At 51.9% G+C, this 17,562-nt stretch overlaps 2 protein-coding genes across 6 annotated transcripts; one reads left to right on the top strand and one right to left on the bottom strand.

The window, feature by feature from the left end:
- The first annotated feature begins 253 nt into the window (after positions 1-253).
- Positions 254-5,155, top strand: LOC148321838 (zinc fingers and homeoboxes protein 1-like). The gene is made up of 6 exons (XM_088318107.1): positions 254-1,208; positions 1,334-1,978; positions 2,055-2,181; positions 2,558-3,676; positions 3,746-3,865; positions 4,007-5,155. Exons 1-6 carry the CDS (start codon positions 958-960, stop codon positions 4,379-4,381), a joined length of 2,637 nt encoding a protein of 878 aa, XP_088174233.1. The 5' UTR covers positions 254-957; the 3' UTR covers positions 4,382-5,155.
- Positions 5,156-7,339: 2,184 nt separating this feature from the next.
- LOC148321839 (zinc fingers and homeoboxes protein 2-like) lies at positions 7,340-17,037 on the bottom strand. 5 transcript variants are annotated; one of them, XM_088318108.1, is made up of 4 exons: positions 16,690-17,037; positions 13,671-13,741; positions 9,048-11,718; positions 7,340-8,550 (listed from the first exon to the last, which is right to left on the bottom strand). In XM_088318108.1, exons 3-4 carry the CDS (start codon positions 11,530-11,532, stop codon positions 8,474-8,476), a joined length of 2,562 nt encoding a protein of 853 aa, XP_088174234.1. In that variant the 5' UTR covers positions 11,533-11,718; positions 13,671-13,741; positions 16,690-17,037; the 3' UTR covers positions 7,340-8,473. The 5 variants fall into 5 exon arrangements, with proteins under 5 accessions (XP_088174234.1, XP_088174235.1, XP_088174238.1 ...); XM_088318109.1 differs by having other exon boundaries at positions 9,048-11,722; XM_088318112.1 differs by having other exon boundaries at positions 9,023-11,718; positions 16,690-17,035.
- Positions 17,038-17,562: the final 525 nt, after the last annotated feature.

Raw genomic sequence — 17,562 nt, forward strand, 5'->3', positions numbered from 1 at the left:
TGACGTCGTCGTAAACATCCTGAAAATGGTCAAACCTTCACTCGTCTATCCGATGACTTCTGCTTCGGTGCTCGCCTTCAAAACAAAGTTTTGTGACATTATGTGACAGGTCCTTCCTAGTTAACGTTTTCAAAATTAATTCAAATTGAAACATTTGACCAAAAAACACAAACAACCGCACATAAGCATGACGCGTTGTAACAGAGCAAAGCGACGCGTGAGTTTGCGCAAGAATTTATTGTGAAAGGCCAAAAGCGGAATTGAGCGTTTGCCGTTGCTGTCATTCCAAAATGTTCACGATCACGTTGCCTTCAGCACCGAAAGCGTTTTTTTTTTCTCCAACAAACTGTCGCCGTTGCCAAATCGACCGAAACAAAATATGAGAGTCGGGACCGGAGCCGGTAGTCGGTAGCCGGCTCGCTCGCGGTTCCGTCCGGTTCCCTCTGATGACTCTTCGACGCCCGTCGGTCGCAAGGCGGAAGACGCAGCGAGACTGACGCCCAAGCCGAGATGCTACTCGGCTAACTGCGAGCTAGCAAGCTGAGGCCGCTATCTACCAGCCACTAACACCCACGCGCGCGTGCACAAACACACGAATATACCCGCGCGCACAGATAGTAAACTGCTCGCCAATCGAGCTTGCTTCGGATCAACAACGTCAGCAGCAAGCGCAAAACTTTGCAGCCAGCACGCTAAAACCCATATTCTAGGAGACGAACACGACCGGAAGTTGATGTCTCGGCTCGACTTGTTTGCATGGTCCTCCCTCAGCTCCTGGTGCGTCCAAATGAAAGTTGTCCATGAAGCTTGTTTGAGCCTCGGAAGGCAGACAGACTGCGATGGAACCCTGACCGCAACCCGCGACGCCAAGCGTAATCCTGAGCCCTGCAATGGATGTGAAGATGCCGCAGCCAGTGGCCCACAACTGAACCATCTCGTCTCCAGCTAAAAGTTGTCATGGCGAGCCGCAGGAAGTCCAGCACGCCATGTATGCTTCCGCTGCGCTCCAACGGGGACACAGAGGATGCGGACCGGTCCGAGGACGATGACGTTGCCGTTGCCGAGTCGTCGTCAGGCGACTACGAGTGCAAGTACTGCAACTTCAGGACCAAAACGCTCAAATTGTTCACAGTGCACGTGGACTCGGAGCATCCCGACATGGTCACCGACACGTACGCCTGCGTGGAGTGCCACTACCACACCGGGAGGTAGGCTCCGCCGAGAAGAAAGTTCACATATGTTCGAGATTAGCAGCTGAAATGTCAGCTTCGCTTCAAAATTAACAATACACTCGCATGAAAACGTAATGAATGTCGTTTTTTTTGTCCCGCAGCTACGACGCGCTGGTGACGCACAACTGGCGGCATCACCCGGGTCAGGACGAGGTCACGCACATGGCGGCACGACGCAGTAACCAATCAGTCTCCCCGCAGACCCTCGATGACCCGGCCTCGGCGGGTGGCGCGCTTGACACGGAGGACGATACACGGCATGAAGACGCGGTTCCTCGTAAGTCGGACGAAGACGACGTGTGCCGTCAAGAGATCGCGCTCAGCAAGACACCCATCATGAGGAGCCGGTCAGAACCCAAAAAGTTCACCGCCTTGCACAAAGTGGCTGCGGAAGACGTCATCAAGGTGGAGAGCGAGGACGAAATGGACGAGTACGATCCGCCCACTCTGTCGCCCGCCCCGTCGGCCCCCGTGACCAACGCCGCCACCGCCCCTCGACTGCTTCCCGTATCTGTGCCGCTGCAAATCCAGACGGAGCCGGCGGAGAGTTTGGTGCTCAATGGCTCCAACGTGCTACACGTCAAAGCCAACGGGGGTACCGGGACCCTTCCGGCCGGGACCCTCGCCCAAGTCCTGTCGGTGTTGCAGAAGCATAATCAGAACCAGCTGCTCATCCCCGTCAGCAGCATCCCGGCCTACCACGCCTCCATGGACAACAACGTCCTCCTGCTTGGTTCCTACAACAGGTAGGTGGGGGGAGGGGGGCGGGGCATCAGCTCAGTGGTCCCATTCCAATATTCTGACCCGTTGACCCACGCGCAGGTTTCCCTACCCGTCACCATCGGAGATCGTGGCACTGGCGTCGCAGACCAAGTTCAGCGAGGAAAATGTCAAAGTGTGGTTCTCCGCCCAGAGGCTGAAACACGGCGTCAGCTGGACCCCCGAAGAGGTCGGTACCGGGCTTCACAAAATCCCTCACAACTTGGGAATGAATGGAATTGCCAACAACGTAAAAGGGGAAAAATTCGAGCAGCGTTCATCTCACGACATACGCGTGCAAGAAATCAAGAAGAAATCAAGTTCCATCAAAATTACACAGAACCATGAGTTAAAAAAAAATGAATAAAATAAAGTAGTCCCAATTGAGGTGCTTAGCTTCATCCATATTGGGGCATCAAGTCCTTTAGATGGGTTTTGGAAGGCTCGTTAAATTGATCCATTTTTTGGGGGGTCTTCCCAAGAAAATGAGTTGACTTCTTCCTTCGGAGGATAAAACGTGGTGAGGGTTAAGCGAATTTGTGGATCTGATGTACTTGTCGCGGCAGGTGGAGGAGGCACGCAGAAAGAAGTCCAACGGCACCATACAGACACTCCAAAGCGTGCCGCAGACCATCACGGTCATCCCCGCCAACATGGCCGCCAACGGCCTGCAGTCCATCTTCCAGGCGTGTCAGATCGTCGGCCAGCCGGGCTTGGTCCTGGCACAGGTGGGCGGCGGGGTGGGCGCCAGCCTTCCCCTGGCGGCCCCCGTTACGCTCACTGCCGGCATTCCCGCCAACCGACCCAAAGCCGGGGAAGGCGCAGCGGAGTACCTCGCGGAAAAGGCACCTTCATCCGCCGCGTTAGACTCCGCCTCCAAAACCAAAAAGTCCAAAGAGCAGCTAGCCGAGCTGAAGGCCAGCTACGGCCGTCGCCAGTTCGCCACCGACGTGGAGATTTCCCGCCTAATGCAGGTCACCGGGCTGTCCAAGCGCGCCATCAAGAAGTGGTTCAGCGACACGCGCTACAACCAGAGGAACTCCAGGGAACTCCACCATAACAGCACGGGCGGCGGCCGGAACGGCGGGACCGGCGACAAAGATGAGACCAACGTCAACTTCGCCGCCGCCATTGTCATCGACTCCAGCGACGATGCGGGCGACTCCTCGCCAACGGCCGCCCCGCTGGACCAGAGCTTGCTCCACGTCGCTAAGGACCGCCGTGTCAAATTGCGCCACGCCTTCCCGGACTTCACGCCGCAAAAGTTTAAGGAGAAGACGTCGGGGCAGCTCCTCATCCTGGAGTCCAGCTTCCGCAAATGCGACACGCCGTCCGATGACGAACTGACCCGCTTGCGGGCGCAGACTAAGCTGACGCGGCGAGAAGTGGACGCCTGGTTCAGTGACAGGCGTAAGGGGGGTGCGCCCGCGGTGGGCGCCAATAAAGCGATGCCGCCTGCCTGCGCGGCGTCCGCGGGCCGCAGGGTCCTGAAGAAAACGCCGGCACAGCTCGACATCCTGAAGAAAGCGTTCGTGCGCTCGAGGTGGCCCACGGCCGAAGAGTACGACAAGATGGCGCGGGACTGCGGCCTGCCGCGGAACTACGTGGTCAACTGGTTCGGTGACACGCGCTACGCCGCCAAGAACAGCAACCTCAAGTGGTTTGACCTCTACCACGGCGGCAAGGTCAGGCATCCGCCTCACACAAGCGCCTGACTGCCCCAGCGCCACGCCAACTCTGTTTGTGTTCCGCAGGTGGACGAAGCCTCGCTGGATGGAGCCGCCAGGACGCCCAAGAAGTCCAGGAAGCGTTTTCGGGGTTGGTCCAGGAGGACGCGGCGGCCGTATGCCGGAAAACAGGACGCGCACAGTAAGGTCTGTCAATTTTACATTACAGGGGGTGTGCTCACTTTTGTTGCCACGGCAGTCAAACTCACATTGGAGCCCAGTGATTTTTCTTGGGCATTTGTGCCATGAAAAACATTTTTAATAACTCACTCGTTTTTGTGAACGCAGGCCAAGAGTGGGAAGGAGTTCCTCAGGGCTTACTTCCTCCAGCAGCGAGTTCTGAGCGAGGACCACCTGGAGGACTTGGCGGCCAAGTCGGATATGAGTGAGCAACAAATCCGGGAGTGGTTCTCCGAGGTGGGACGTCGGGCGGCAGAGGGGAAGGAGCCCTTCAGTGACCACGAACAGGAAGTGGAGCAGGAGGAACAGGAAGTGGAGCAGGAGGAACAGGAAGTGGGGCAGGAGGAACAGGAAGTGGGCGAGCGGGCGGCCAGCGAAGGCGACACGGAGACGAAAGAAGGCCAAGAGCACCGCGAGGAAGACGAAGAGGACATGATTTTGGAAGCATCTCCTGGCGGGAGCCAATCTGAGTGTCAAACTTGAGCGAACGAACATTGCGCAAACGGCGACCCGACCTTCGTCGTGGCGAGCTTTTTCTACGAGTCGAACCCTTCAGTCCACTTTGTATGAAGCGCCGCAAACACGTTTGTCCCTTTCTATAACGTCACGTCAAGTATTTCAAATTTTACTTTTTAAAGATGACGTCAACGGGATGTTTTTTTTTTTCACGAGGAGTGTTCTGGTCCCCGATAAGCATGAAAAACGGCGGATTACTGTATTGCGAAACATTTTTTATCGAATACTAAGCACAAAAAGGCGTTTATTTCATCTATATTGAACAATTTATTAGAATTTTTCACTGTTGCGTTGAACTTCTTATTATTAAAGGTTAAGTATTTTAAGTAATAAAAAAAACATTTCACAAATTATTGATTGAATTTAAACACTTTTCTGGTGATCGCCCAGCCCCGGCGAGCCCTTCGTACCTGCGTCGTGGTTTTCCTTCCTCGTTGGTACGGAGACGCCGTTCCTTCGCTCGCTATTCTTGAGACGTGTGACAATGGAACGAGATGAAAACACAAGAATATCAGGAGAATGACGACATTTTGACGCGAAGACGGTCAACCCTTTTACAGCAGAACAACAAAAAAAAAAGCACTTGAGACGAGCCCCTGCGCCAGATTTTTTATTTTTTTTTTGCTTCACGCACTTCCTTTTTGCTGAATTCGTTTTCAGCCCGTCTCTATTTATTCTGCTCATTGGCTTCGAGCACTTGTTTGTTTGCAAGGAAAATTAAAAAAGATGGCAAAAAAAAAAGATGTCTTTTCTTTTTTCTTCCAATTTGACAGAGAAATGTTTGACTGACTGTGGCCACGCCCCTTACGATAACAAGGGGGCGGAGGGTTGGAGCGACCCACGTGAAAAGTTCCCTCCAGCCTTCATTCAGCGACCAAATGTGGACGTTTCCCCTCATGGAAACGACGTTTAAGAAGCGCGAGCGTGCAGAACAGGTGTACAAGCGGCTACAGGTTTGGAGAAGCGTCGCGAGCGTATACGCCGTCAACATGTGGCGTCTGTCAAAGCGCCGTTTGATGTATAGCGTCGGCATTAACCTACATTAACTCAGCGAGCGCCTGACGCTCTTCAAAGCGCCGTTTGAGTCTGTCACTTCCCATAAGGCGTTCGTCTTTTCTTGACGTTCGCCGAACCAACTCCCGGAGGAGCCCGTCGGAGCGGCGGGCGGGGCCGGTCGGCCGGGTCCTCCGGGATGATAGGCCGCCATCATTGTGTCGGAAAGGAACCGCGATGCCTTCGAGCCGTCGGCCGTCCCGCGTGCCATCAACACGACACCCCCCCCCCCCGGCAGGTCCCCGAGGCCAAACGGAGAAAAGGCACTCTCGACGCGACGTGTTTCGACAGCGAGTTGAAAGAGCGGCTGATGAAAGCGAGTCGCCGTCCTGACAGGAAGCGTGATCAGAAACGGCGGCCAACCTCGTGGGGGACGCAGAGCGAGCGCGACTCCCACTTGAAAAGCAGACAACTCAAGTCGGCGCCATCAAAGCGCGCTCGTGACAAACCTGTCAACGTGAACTCGTCTGCCGGGAACAAAGTCACCTTCAACTTTTCCCGCCTTGATCGCGACTCAAACGAGTCGTCTTTGCGTCTCCTTTTTATGCCCCAACTCGTTCGCCGCATTTTAGCATAAAAGACAACAAAAGTTGTTAGCGGGATGCATACATGCTAGCAGTTCCAACTAAGTTGAACAATTGACCGTCACGGTCCTGATGCTCGCACGACGAGAAACGAAGGCGGGGTCCGACCAATATGGAGGCCAATGAGATTCACATATTTGGCCGAAAATATTCCAATATCCGATTAATTCCAAAAATATTCAACAACAACCTCATGACCCTCGGACAAAATAGTTATGAATTCCAGGCACCCCATTTCACCGTTTGACAAGACTTTAGAATTTGTTTAACTTAAGAGGGAGGAATTTTCAAGTCCAAAACACGAAAACGCTCACACTCACCCAAAACTTTATCCAGGTTGCCCTTCCGGTCGCTTTACGTGACGCACGTGGGAAGTTCTGGCCTTGTCTCCATCAGCAGAATATTTGACTGTCGAAGGAAAATCAGAGCTCCCTCTAGTGGACAAATATTGAAAGCACATCAACGACATTTAACGTTTCCTAAGCATTTCGTCTGCAAAAAAACAACAAAACAAAAAAGACCGACCCTTAAAAGATATGGCGGTGTAAAAAGCATTTTATTGGAGGACATCACATGACTTTGCCCCCCTTTTTTTTTTTTTTTTTTGACAAATGCGAGCCAAACGTGACGCCTGAGACAAAAAGTTGGGCTCATTGAAGCAGTGTGCGTGTACGCGTGCGAGAAACGGGCTTGGCCGAGTCCAAAAGCCAACAGGGAGCAATCAGGTGCTGATTAGCACGTGTGCGTTAGCTTAGCATCAACATTCATGACGTCCCACATGACTGCCACGGAGCGGACTTCGACATTCATCAAGTCAACGAACACAAACGTAGGGAGGCACCGATATCCCTTTTTTTGGGGGGGCAGGGGGCGCCAACGCGAGAGTGTACGAGTACTCGAATTTAACGGTGACAGCAAGTCGCCGTCACGTCTCGCAGTTGTGATGGAAAAAGTGTTCGACTCAATCCAATATTGTCCTAAAACCAACTCTGACTTGGGCAAGCGGCTAAAACGGTCGGACGGTCCGACAGTAAAAGCTTGAAGCTAAATTGGGTGACGTTTGACGCCACAGCGAATACAGCTTAAAAAAAAAAACAAACAAAAACAAATTTCTACTTTGCTTTTCAAATGTTCTTCAACATCAAAAAACAAAAAAATGCATCCGTCCATTATCGGCAGCGTATTTTCCTGACAAGTGGCAGTTTTGCGGGACCAACGGACACCCTGGACTGGTCGCCAGGTCACAAGGCACAAATAGCCATTAAAAAAAAAAAAAAAAAGACTCACGCCTACGGACAACCAAAAAAAAGCCGTCGCGTTGATAACGTTTTTCCAAAAAGGTGTTTGAATATTCCTTCAAGGTTTGCGCAACATTGATCCTTATGTCGTTGCCCGTCTATGGCATTTCGCTCATTTATTAGCGTCGAGCTAGCGGATATTTGAAAAACAAACCCCGTTGGCCAAGCGGCATCGCTATCGGCGAAACGGCAAGCGCGTTTGGACCACACCAGACGTACGGTACCGGTGCATCCCTACACCAAAGTACACACAGTGTGCGGGCGTGCGGCTGAAGCAGGACTTTTGTTTTGTTTTCTTTTGGTCCAGTCCCGTTGCATCAATATGTTAGCAAAGCAAACAAGTGTTGCGTGTCCACATGACATGTACATGACATGTCACACGTTCCACGAGACCACAGCTGCAAGCTGGCTGGCCCAAACGGGACAACAAAAAACAACATTTCACAAAGTCCAAGGTGGTTTTTCTTTGCTTTTTTTTTTTTTTTTTAAAGTCTGATTTAATGTGACGACCACCCCAAAATAATAACGCCCCCCCCCCGCTGCGCCTCCTTCTCAGCAGTGGAGTGGCAGGCGAAAGTCCAGGCACTGCTCACAACTGACTGAAGTATTGCCAAGCGCTGTGTGTGTGTGTGTGTGTGTGTGTGTGTGTGTGTACATGCGGCATTCTTTTGTTTTCAAACCAGTGGAAGCAAGCCACTTAAAAACAAAAGAATAACACACACACACACACCCCCACACACACACACACATGTGCAGCAGTCCCACACTAACTCGCTGACAGTTTTTCATGCGCACGCTGACAAACGCACGCACGCACAAATGTGGGCTAAAGGTACGAGTAGGAAGAGGGTCGTGCCAAAGGTGTTGTGGTTCAGTCTCCATGGCAACGCCCTCACGTCCCCCCCCAAAAAAAAGAAAAGCGCCAAAGTCAGCATCAATCAGCACATAAGGGAGTCAAAATGGCTGCCGGCCCCGCCCACGCTGACTTGAAATCAAGACAACCTGAGAGAACGCGTTAGCACACGTTAGCTGCAACAGCTAAGCGGAGCAATCTTTTTTTTTGTTTTTTTTTTGGGGGGGGGGGCACGCTTCCTGTCAGTCATCCGTTGGCGTGGGGACACTCTTCATGTGGATGATCGGAACGTGGCGTCATTCTCAACGTGTCCGACAGGAGATGAAAAAGACGAGTTGTTATTCGCACCTGAAAACAAGACCAAAGAAACTTTTAAGTAAAAAAAAAAAAAAAAAAAAACATTTTTTAAAAGTCCCGTCTTAGGGAAGCGGGAGTGAACGTCGGCAATCTAAGGGACAAAACTGATTAATGACATGTAGCGACAGCTGCCATCTTGTGGAGCCGTTTTTCACGGCTTTGGCACCACAGGGGGGCGTCGCCGAAACCCGCCGCAGCTATTTTGGGCACAAACGCTCAAGCGCTTTTGTGTGAACGTGCGAACGCTTCCACAAAGTGGAGCAAAACCATCCCAAGATGAAACTCAGACCTCACGCGCCAAACACACCCACCCGGGAGGAATTAAATCGTTAGAATACCACAAAATGCCCCAAAACTTGAATATTTATAATCCTCCCTCAAAATAAAAATCAAGCCCATTTAATGAGATTTTTGATTTTCGACGCATTTGAAAATGAGTTGTGCAGAGGTGCGGATACGCTACCTGCCGGCAAGACGGTCTTGCTCACCATGCTGCGGCGTGTTGAGGCCATTAGCATGCGGTCCCATCAGGCAGCCCAGCTCCGCCCCCAAACCTTCAGCCCCGCCTTCACGGGGGCTGGATAGAGAACTTTTTTCGAGGAGCCCCGCCCCTCCATTCAGTCCGCCGCGATGGAAAAAGTCGGCGTTGAGTGTCGAACGGCTGTCACAGAACCAACGTGCCAAGTCCACGGGGGCCAGACCGGGCCAAACCTCAGACGGCGTCGTCCCTTCGGTTGGAGCAAAATGGTCCTTGAGAAGCGCCGCCGAGCGCGAATTTGGAATCGAGCGCGGCAGAGGCATGGGGCCACTTTTACAATCCTTCGCACCAAAACGTAACTTTTGAATCCCATTAAGGGGCAGAGTGGCGACTTTGTCGACCTCAGTCCTCTTTGTGCCCATCGAGTTGAGGAGGGCGAGTTCCAGGTTATCTCGAAGAGCCCGGCGTTCCACAAACCAGCCATCGATTTCCCGATGGGACAGCCCAGTGGCGATGGCCAGATTGTCCATGTCGCCGTGCGAGAGAAAGCTGCTCCTCTGGAAATGCTCCTCCAAGATCTTCAGCTGCTCCGCCGTCTTGCCCTTCATTCGTTCCAGCAGCGGAAACTGAGTGAGCACCGACGACTTCTGCTGGGAATCGCCGACCAGAAGCTCAGCGCCCTCCAAAGGTGCCACGTCGTTGCCGCGAGCGAGTGTCGCCACGTCGCCGGAACATTTGGAGAGTGTCCCGCACATCCCGTCGTCTTCCGCTCCAGGAACGGCCATCCCGGCTCCGTGCAAAGCGCCAACCTCTTCGGCGCTCTGCGGTTCTTGTTTTGAAATGCCGGCGTGAACTTTAGCCGGAGTGTGCACAGACTGGATGATGGGGGGCCGCCGTACCTGAGGCGTGACGAGTGAAGGGTTTGGGAATGTCGCATTAGCGGCCGGGAAAATGTTGCAGCGCTTCTCTTTGGAAAGTCGCGGTATCAGTAATGAGCTTTTGAACGGTGGCGCAAAGATGGGTGGCGGCGCAATCGTTGGCCTCGTTAAGGACTCCGGAAAGACAATGGATGGCAGCGACACCACCGGTTTGGTTTTGGCGCTTCCTAATAAAGCGGAAAACTTCCCCTTGGTGCATGATGATAATGATGATGTCATTAAAGGCACAACAGCGGGCGATTGCATCTCCTTTGTGAATGGGGGGCGGGGCATAAGGCCGTTGTCTTTGGGGTCTCCTTGACTCGGGGCGACTGCCATGACTGGTCGCTTGGACTCTGGGCCACAGTGAGCGGTCAGCGATCGTTTCAGCGCAAGAGCGGCTCCAGTGGGAACGTTAAATACGGCGCTGTCAGAACTCGGGGTGGCAGTTTGGAAATGGTGTTCCGCAGGGGTCTTTTGGAAGGCCGCGGCAGATGGTGGAGTGACGGCACTCGAAGACTGGGTCGTGAATGTGTGATGGACGGCAGGGATGGAACCGTTGAACATCTTCTTCCTGGCCTCCTCCACCTCCTCGGGGGACCACGTGATTCCCTGCTTGAGCCGCTGGGTGGTGAACCAAACTTTAATTTGCTCCTCCGGGTGCTTGGAAGCCGCCGTCAACCAGGACAGCTCGGCGTGCGTCGGGTAGGGGAACTTGTTGAAGGAGGTGATCAGAGTCAGGTTGTGGTCCAAGGACGGGTTATATTTGGAGCTGTTCAGGGGAACGGCGATTTTTGGTTGACAGTTATAGTTGGGCGGGCGCTGGAGCACGGGGGTGACATGGGACGGGTCTTGGAGAATGGAGGGCTCGGGAATGATGAGGGTGCCGTTGATGTTGAGTACCGCAATCCCGTCCTTATGGTTGGCGACTCGTCCGCCCCCGTGGAGACTCTCGATGGAGTCGGGCGATTTCACTGTGGTGTACAAGCAAGGCGGGAACACGGAAGCGTCACTTCCAGAATGTTCTTCAGAAATGGGCCGGCGCTGGACTTGGATTGACTGCTCCAAGATGGTCTGATTGTTCTTCTTGATCCGCTTGAACTTGAAGTCGTTGTCATCGGGATGAAGGCTCTGGTTGTGCTCTGTGAGAAGGTCAAACTTTTTGGTGTTGAAGTCGCAGACGGCGCAGTGGTACAGTGGATTGAGAATCACATTGGGGTGGTTGGAGTCCACGTGGTCTTTAAGGTCTTTCAGGTTCGGACACCAGAACTGGCAACATTTGCACTCATAGCCTTTGGACTCTTTCTTGTGAGCCTCGAGGTCAGACTGTGACCTTTCCTTTTCCTGCTCGTTTGCCTCACCTGACTTCTCTTCTTCGAACGTCCCAGGTTCAAGGTTTTCCTGGTCTGGACCATCCGCATTCTGATCACTTTTCTCACAAGGCTCAAACTTGTCCATCAGATTGTCATCAGACAACATTTCCATGTCTAAAGTTTCCTCATCCAGGAGCGACTTCGGGGCACTTGGTCCCAGGACTTGGGCCATGCAGGGGGTGGAGGACTTTCTGCGACTGGGCATACCGATCTTCAGGGTGATGACGATGATGGGCTGACGTCAGCGGGTAGTCGGTTTCGACGGGGACGGCTGGTCCCGAGTGCATGAAAGAGGGCGAGTGTGTTGCAGTGCCAACCTGGGCTGCGCTTCACATTGCCACCAAGAGTGGAATGTCAGCTGACTGGAACTTTGGGAGGGCTCATTCCAGACCTGCCTGGGAGAACGAGAGATAGTCACTGCAGAGAAAGCCATTTTGGAGAGGCCAAATCCCGAGTCAAAGATTTAAAAACAAATAACAGAATCTTAAAAGGAAGTCTAAAATGTACAAGGAGCCGGTGACGGGATGCCCGAGTGGCTCCCTCTTACGAGTACCAGTCAAGAGGAGAGCAGCAGTATTTTGGTCCAACTGGAGACACTTGATGGAGGATTGGCTGTCCAGTTTAAGACTGAAGTTCGAGACTGGTGGCAGCTTTGGCTCACAGGTAAAAGCACAAGATTGATAAAGAAGGAACCGGACGGTTAAACTGCAAACTGACTACATTTGGATGTAGGCGGGAATGTTCGCAATATTGACTTCCTTTGTTCCAACTTTTACTTTTTCAGCAATTCAATTTTGTCCGGCAATTGACTTGCACATTCACACGCAACTAGCGCATCGATTTCATTTTCTCATTTTTGTCATTATTTGTAAGCGCATGTGGTGAACGGGTTGCGAGTTGACCTCCAGAGACGCAACCTTACGTCACCCAAGCCAATCACCGTCGCATGATTGACAGTCGCGCAAGGGCCGGCCGGGAGGGAAGAAGCTTGAAGCGGGTGGCGGCCTGTCAGATGGGAGGATGGTTTGAAGAGGAAGATGATAAGAGGAAGATGACGAGCCTTCAACCCAAAAAAACATCCTTTGATCAATTGGAGTCGGGCTCTTAACGAACTTCATTACGATTCATTTGCATGACTTCACACGCGCAAGCATGATGAAGAACATGCGCGTGTGTGCAGTTATTTAATGTTTCGGGAGGGGGGGGCTGAGGGGGGGCATTGTGTTGATGTTGCCATGGCAACACCGGCAGACACACAATGTGCCCTTGTAGCATCACAGAACATGAAGCAAAACGCACGCATAGGAAGTGATTGGACCTCACGAAACAGGACGTGAGAAACCCGAAAGTGAGCAGAATTATTCTGTTGCGGGCAGGAGAGAAGAAAAAAATCAATCTCATGAAAAGAGGATGACTAAATTCATTAAACATACGTGCGCAGCCTCTCCCAGGAGCACAGTTTGGGTTGTTCCCATGGCAACGGGCCCACTTTCACTGCCGGCGCAGGGACGGCAAGGCAAAGATTTAGCCGAGCGACTTGAATTTGAAAAAACTAGCGAAACACATCTTTTCGAAAGATGTGTGTGCACGCAGTGTGCGAGGCGTCACTTGATCAGATGAAATGTGGCTCCCCCCCCTCTTTATGGAAGCGCGCGCGCGGTTGACGGCCGGCCAGCCTCGCCGGGCAGCGGACGGCATCCTAGCGGAAACGGGACGAGCTGCCGACGTTTGCAAGCCCGCAACGGGGTTTTTGGTGAGACGTCAAAAAGGCCTTTGTGCTGAAACCAGCGAATGACGGCGAGCCAACGCTGGAAGGATTTTGCTGATGCTAGCCAAAAGGACTCTACCTTAGCGGACCGAGAGCGTTCCGTTGTAGTTATTTGAGAACTGGATATGAGCCAATGATTGGCGGCCGAATCAGTCCAAAGGGATTCTCAGTGGCCATTGGAGGGAACTAGCGAGGTCCACGATAGCGATTGAGGAAAAAAAAAATTGAGTCCGTGAAATGAAAGCACTCACACTGAGCATGTCAAAGACGCTAACGCTGAGCTAACTCACAACATAGCCACACCCATTCAAGGCGCACAGACATTTCTATTGAATTTGTCATTGCGATGCTATTTTTTTTTTTTTTGCAAAATATTTTTTTGGTTGTCTGCAGCAAATGGACGGCATTTCAATTGATTTCAAAAGGAAAAATAATTTGCCATGCGGCTAAAAATGAGTTACCAGCTTGTTCCGGGAACATGCTCCACTAAGCGCAGTACACAGTTTGAGCCACTGGGGGGCGCAGCACTGGCGAGTCAGGGCAACGAATGCTTTGGAGAAGAACTGACGACTTACCAAATGTCCTCTAAGGGGAGGAGCCTGATGTCAGCGGGCGGGGCCTGTCGTGGCACACGTCTTGAACGAGCCTGAGGTAACACAAAGCAAAAGACGTCATCAACGGCGTGCTTGCACCGTCGTTAACGATCTCACCATAACATTTGCGTGGCGATTGATTTTGGTTGTTCAACTTGCGATTCCTGTTTCAATTCTTCCGCTTGCTATTCGAATCTTTCAAGAACCGAAAGTAAAACGTGATGGTTGTCTCAACACTGAGAAAGCGAACATCAACTTGAGCTGTATTTTAGGGCTCCAACTCAATTCACCTTTTGATTTTTTTTTTCAATTAATCACATGCAGGAAAACATTTGTTCAATTCCTTGGCTATACAAGATTTCAAACGGACCAACGTGAACTGACAATGCCTCAGTTGCAACAACAAAAAAGGAAAGCAGACACAATTTCCTGTGAAGAGGCTAAAATTCCATTTGAATTTCAATTTGAAGTTCAGCAAGGTCTCAAAGTGATTGTAATCAATTATCAAAATAGCCATCAGTTCATTTGACAAATAATCTATTCATGATCTTAATTGTTGCATCGTCATGCAAAACACACAACACTTGAAGCCTTCACAACTTTTGTTCCAGTCACGCCATCCTTGACATCCGGTGCTGGTTTCCATAGCAACCCACCTGAGTGACATATGCAGGCTGCCCAGGCTGAGCGGAGATCAGGTCCAAGCGAGACACACCCTTCCAAAGCCACCAAAAAAGAGACACACACGCGTGGCAGCGGTGCGTTTGAGCGCACTGGGAAAGCGCGGCCGCTATATTGTGAGATCTGAAGGCAGATTGTTGATTATTTTTAGATTGTTGGCTCCCTTGGGGCGATTTTGGTGAAACGGGTTTATCTGGAAACGGCGCCAGCTCGCCAACAGTTGGGTGTTTGTGCTTAACAGGCGGTCACATGATGTTTGTTTGGTTAAAGGGGGACGTGGCTGAGGCCACCGCCGGGAGCCGCGATCCAACTGGCTGCGAGCCACGAAAACGGCGGCAAGTCGTTTTTGGCGCGCCGACGGCCCGTTTGAGAGCATTTCGAGGCGCAAGGACGGCTTCCGTCAGAACTGAAGCGGAAAGCCAGCAAAAGAAGAGAAGACTCGAGTCCATTCACCAGATCAAAATAAAAGTTTGTGTCAAGTGCCAATTCACGTGACCATCAACACGCAATCACGCCAACACTTGTAGCGGCGATAGTGACGATGATCGTATTTCGCGGGTGCTGCCAAAAGCTCCCGAGCGAGATTTTCCCTTCAGCAGCAAAATCGTCTACTTGTCACCGTCGGCAACAAGTGCAGAGGGACGACACTCACAAGTTCTCAAATCCACCACACCGAACAAGCTGACGAATGTTTTGCTTGAGTTTGACCTTTGCGTCTTTTGCACTGAAAAACTTTTCGCTCTGTTGTCAAGTTCATCAAATCCAAAAGAACAAAGTCTTGTCAAACAGCCAAATGTTCTGCCTGGAATTCAGATCTTTGTGGTTGGAGAAAAAAAAAAGTCACATTGTTCAGTGTAGATTTTTTTAATTAACTGGACCATTAATTTCCTGAAAAAAAGGCGTCAGATACCCCCAAGTTCTTCTGCCCCTAAGCCCCCCCCGGTTCACAAAACCACAATCACACAACAGAAACCTCCACAAGGAGCAAAGCGAGCTGATTGGTCGGCATCCTGACACACAAGTATGTCACAAGATGAAAGGGTGACATGGCGACTAAAGTTGGAGGGGGAGGTGGCGATTAGTCCCACAAAATGCACGGACGGATTGACAGAAGGAAAAGTTTTGGTCGTCCGAGTCAAACATGTGTGAGATGTGCCTAATTCTCACATAAACACGGGAAAAAAAGCACAAAAGTTGGGCCCGAACAAAGGCGGCGTTGCGGTAAAGACATTGAACGCAATTCGAGCGCCCGGATGGACCACCACAACATCATTTCAAAAACAATTACGTAAAACTAACAACACGTCCACCGTGGGCTTGTGAGAATGACGTCGGCGGCCAGCCGCGCCTTTCGTGGCGAGGACGACGTGACGTCACTCCAACGCTTAAATCCAAGATGACGCACGGCGAAGGACGCACGGTGCTCACCTGCACCACCACAAATTCAAATTAACACTAAAAATGGGACCAACACACAACTTGCGCAGCTCGTGACCTCCACAAGACAAACATCACACTCAGCCTGACCACACACGCACGCGCCCAAACACGCACGCGCAGATGCACTCAGGCTTCAAAACACATAAAATACAAATGTATTTATTTAGCGCATTTCACAACATAAACACACGTAGGTACACACAATTCACACGCACGCGCGCAAACAGACAACGAAAAATACACGTTTAAACTCAAATAGACGAACACACGTACACACATTGCACACAAACACACACACAGACACAGACAACGAAAAATACACGTTTACACGCCAATAGACAACCAAAAACACAAAAACGAAGAGACCTCCAAGAAGGAAAACATACGCACACACTCGCGGTGTGAGTTTACCTCGGATGACCCCGGCGTCTGATGTTAGCTTAGCATCGTCACACGCTGGCTTCCAGCAGGAGGAGGCGGACGACAAGCACTCCGGCGAGCCTGCACGCGAGCAGAACCGGGAAAACAACCCGAGCAGTACCGGAGCGGCTCGCTCAAGCTAAACAAGTTAGCCTGTTCGCCAGCCACAAGCTAGGTGGCTAAAGGCTAACATTCGGGATGCACTTTCAAAAGGGGAGAAAAAAGGGAGGAGGGGAGAGGTGCGAGGTGGGTACCAAAGTTGCCCCCCGAAATTTAAGACGGCGGCGGCGTGACGACACAACTCTCGCCCGCACTCCCGTCACTTTGGGCACCGTCATCGACAGAACCAGCGCCGTGCCAGCGGCCAGTCTGCAAAGTTGACTTTTTCTACTCCGACTTGGCCCAAAAGGGCCCGAACGGAGACGCGGCAAGTTCTCCAAGTGTCCGGCTTGCTTCTTACCTGACGGCGTCGCGTGAAGCTCGTCTCGCGTGTCGCAGCACACAGCCGAGCAGCGAGAGGACGGGCGCGCGGGCGCACGCACGCACGGGCGGGTGGGTGCGGGGGGGGGGCTTTGAGAAGAAATAAAAATCTCGCTGCACGACACGACACGCCACGTGACCTCGTACGTCTTCACTCATTTGCATGTGTGCAAATTTGACGTCCCCGCCCCCTCCCCGTGCAGAACACTGGGACTTGGAGGTCGTGACATCACGCGAGGCGCAGTGTGCTTGCGCATGCCTGCTCACGACGATAGCGAGTTGGGTTCGGTTTAAGTTCGGTGACGAGCCGAGGAAGGAAGTTTCAATTTGGGTACTCAACGTCACACCTCGCCTCCTGTGACGTCGTTACGTCAGCGGCCTGTTGCGTCAATGACGACGGATTGATGACGTACATGTGTACAAGAGCGACACCTGCACTTCGCTGCCAGAACTACACGTGCTGCGCATCCTGCGACCTTTGACCCTGGGATTTGATGATCACGCTAGTGAACGTACAAGATTTGGAACATTTGCAAAGGGATTTCTTTTTTTGGGGGGGGTCAACTTTCAAGTTTTTGTTACTGAAAAAAAAAATTATACTGTAACGCGCGTGCTCGTGTGGGCGTGGTCTCTGGAGTACAGGGTCAAGTGAGGTTGCCAGGCAGCAACCAGCAGCCAATAAGGGAAGAGCTTGGCTGACATTGCTTAGCAACCGAAGGAGAAGAGTGTAGCAACTCGAAATGAGGCACCAGGGTGAAGACATGAAGCAGGAGTGACATGAAGAGATGAATACGTGAATAGACGAAGCAATGAAAAATGAAAAGTGGTGCACATGAAAATAAGTGGGAGCAAA

The sequence above is a fragment of the Idiotropiscis lumnitzeri genome, chromosome 16 (assembly GCF_059441095.1).
Source record: "Idiotropiscis lumnitzeri isolate Australia: NSW breed Sydney's pygmy pipehorse chromosome 16, RoL_Ilum_1.0, whole genome shotgun sequence".
In the NCBI taxonomy this organism is placed as follows: Eukaryota; Metazoa; Chordata; class Actinopteri; order Syngnathiformes; family Syngnathidae; genus Idiotropiscis; species Idiotropiscis lumnitzeri.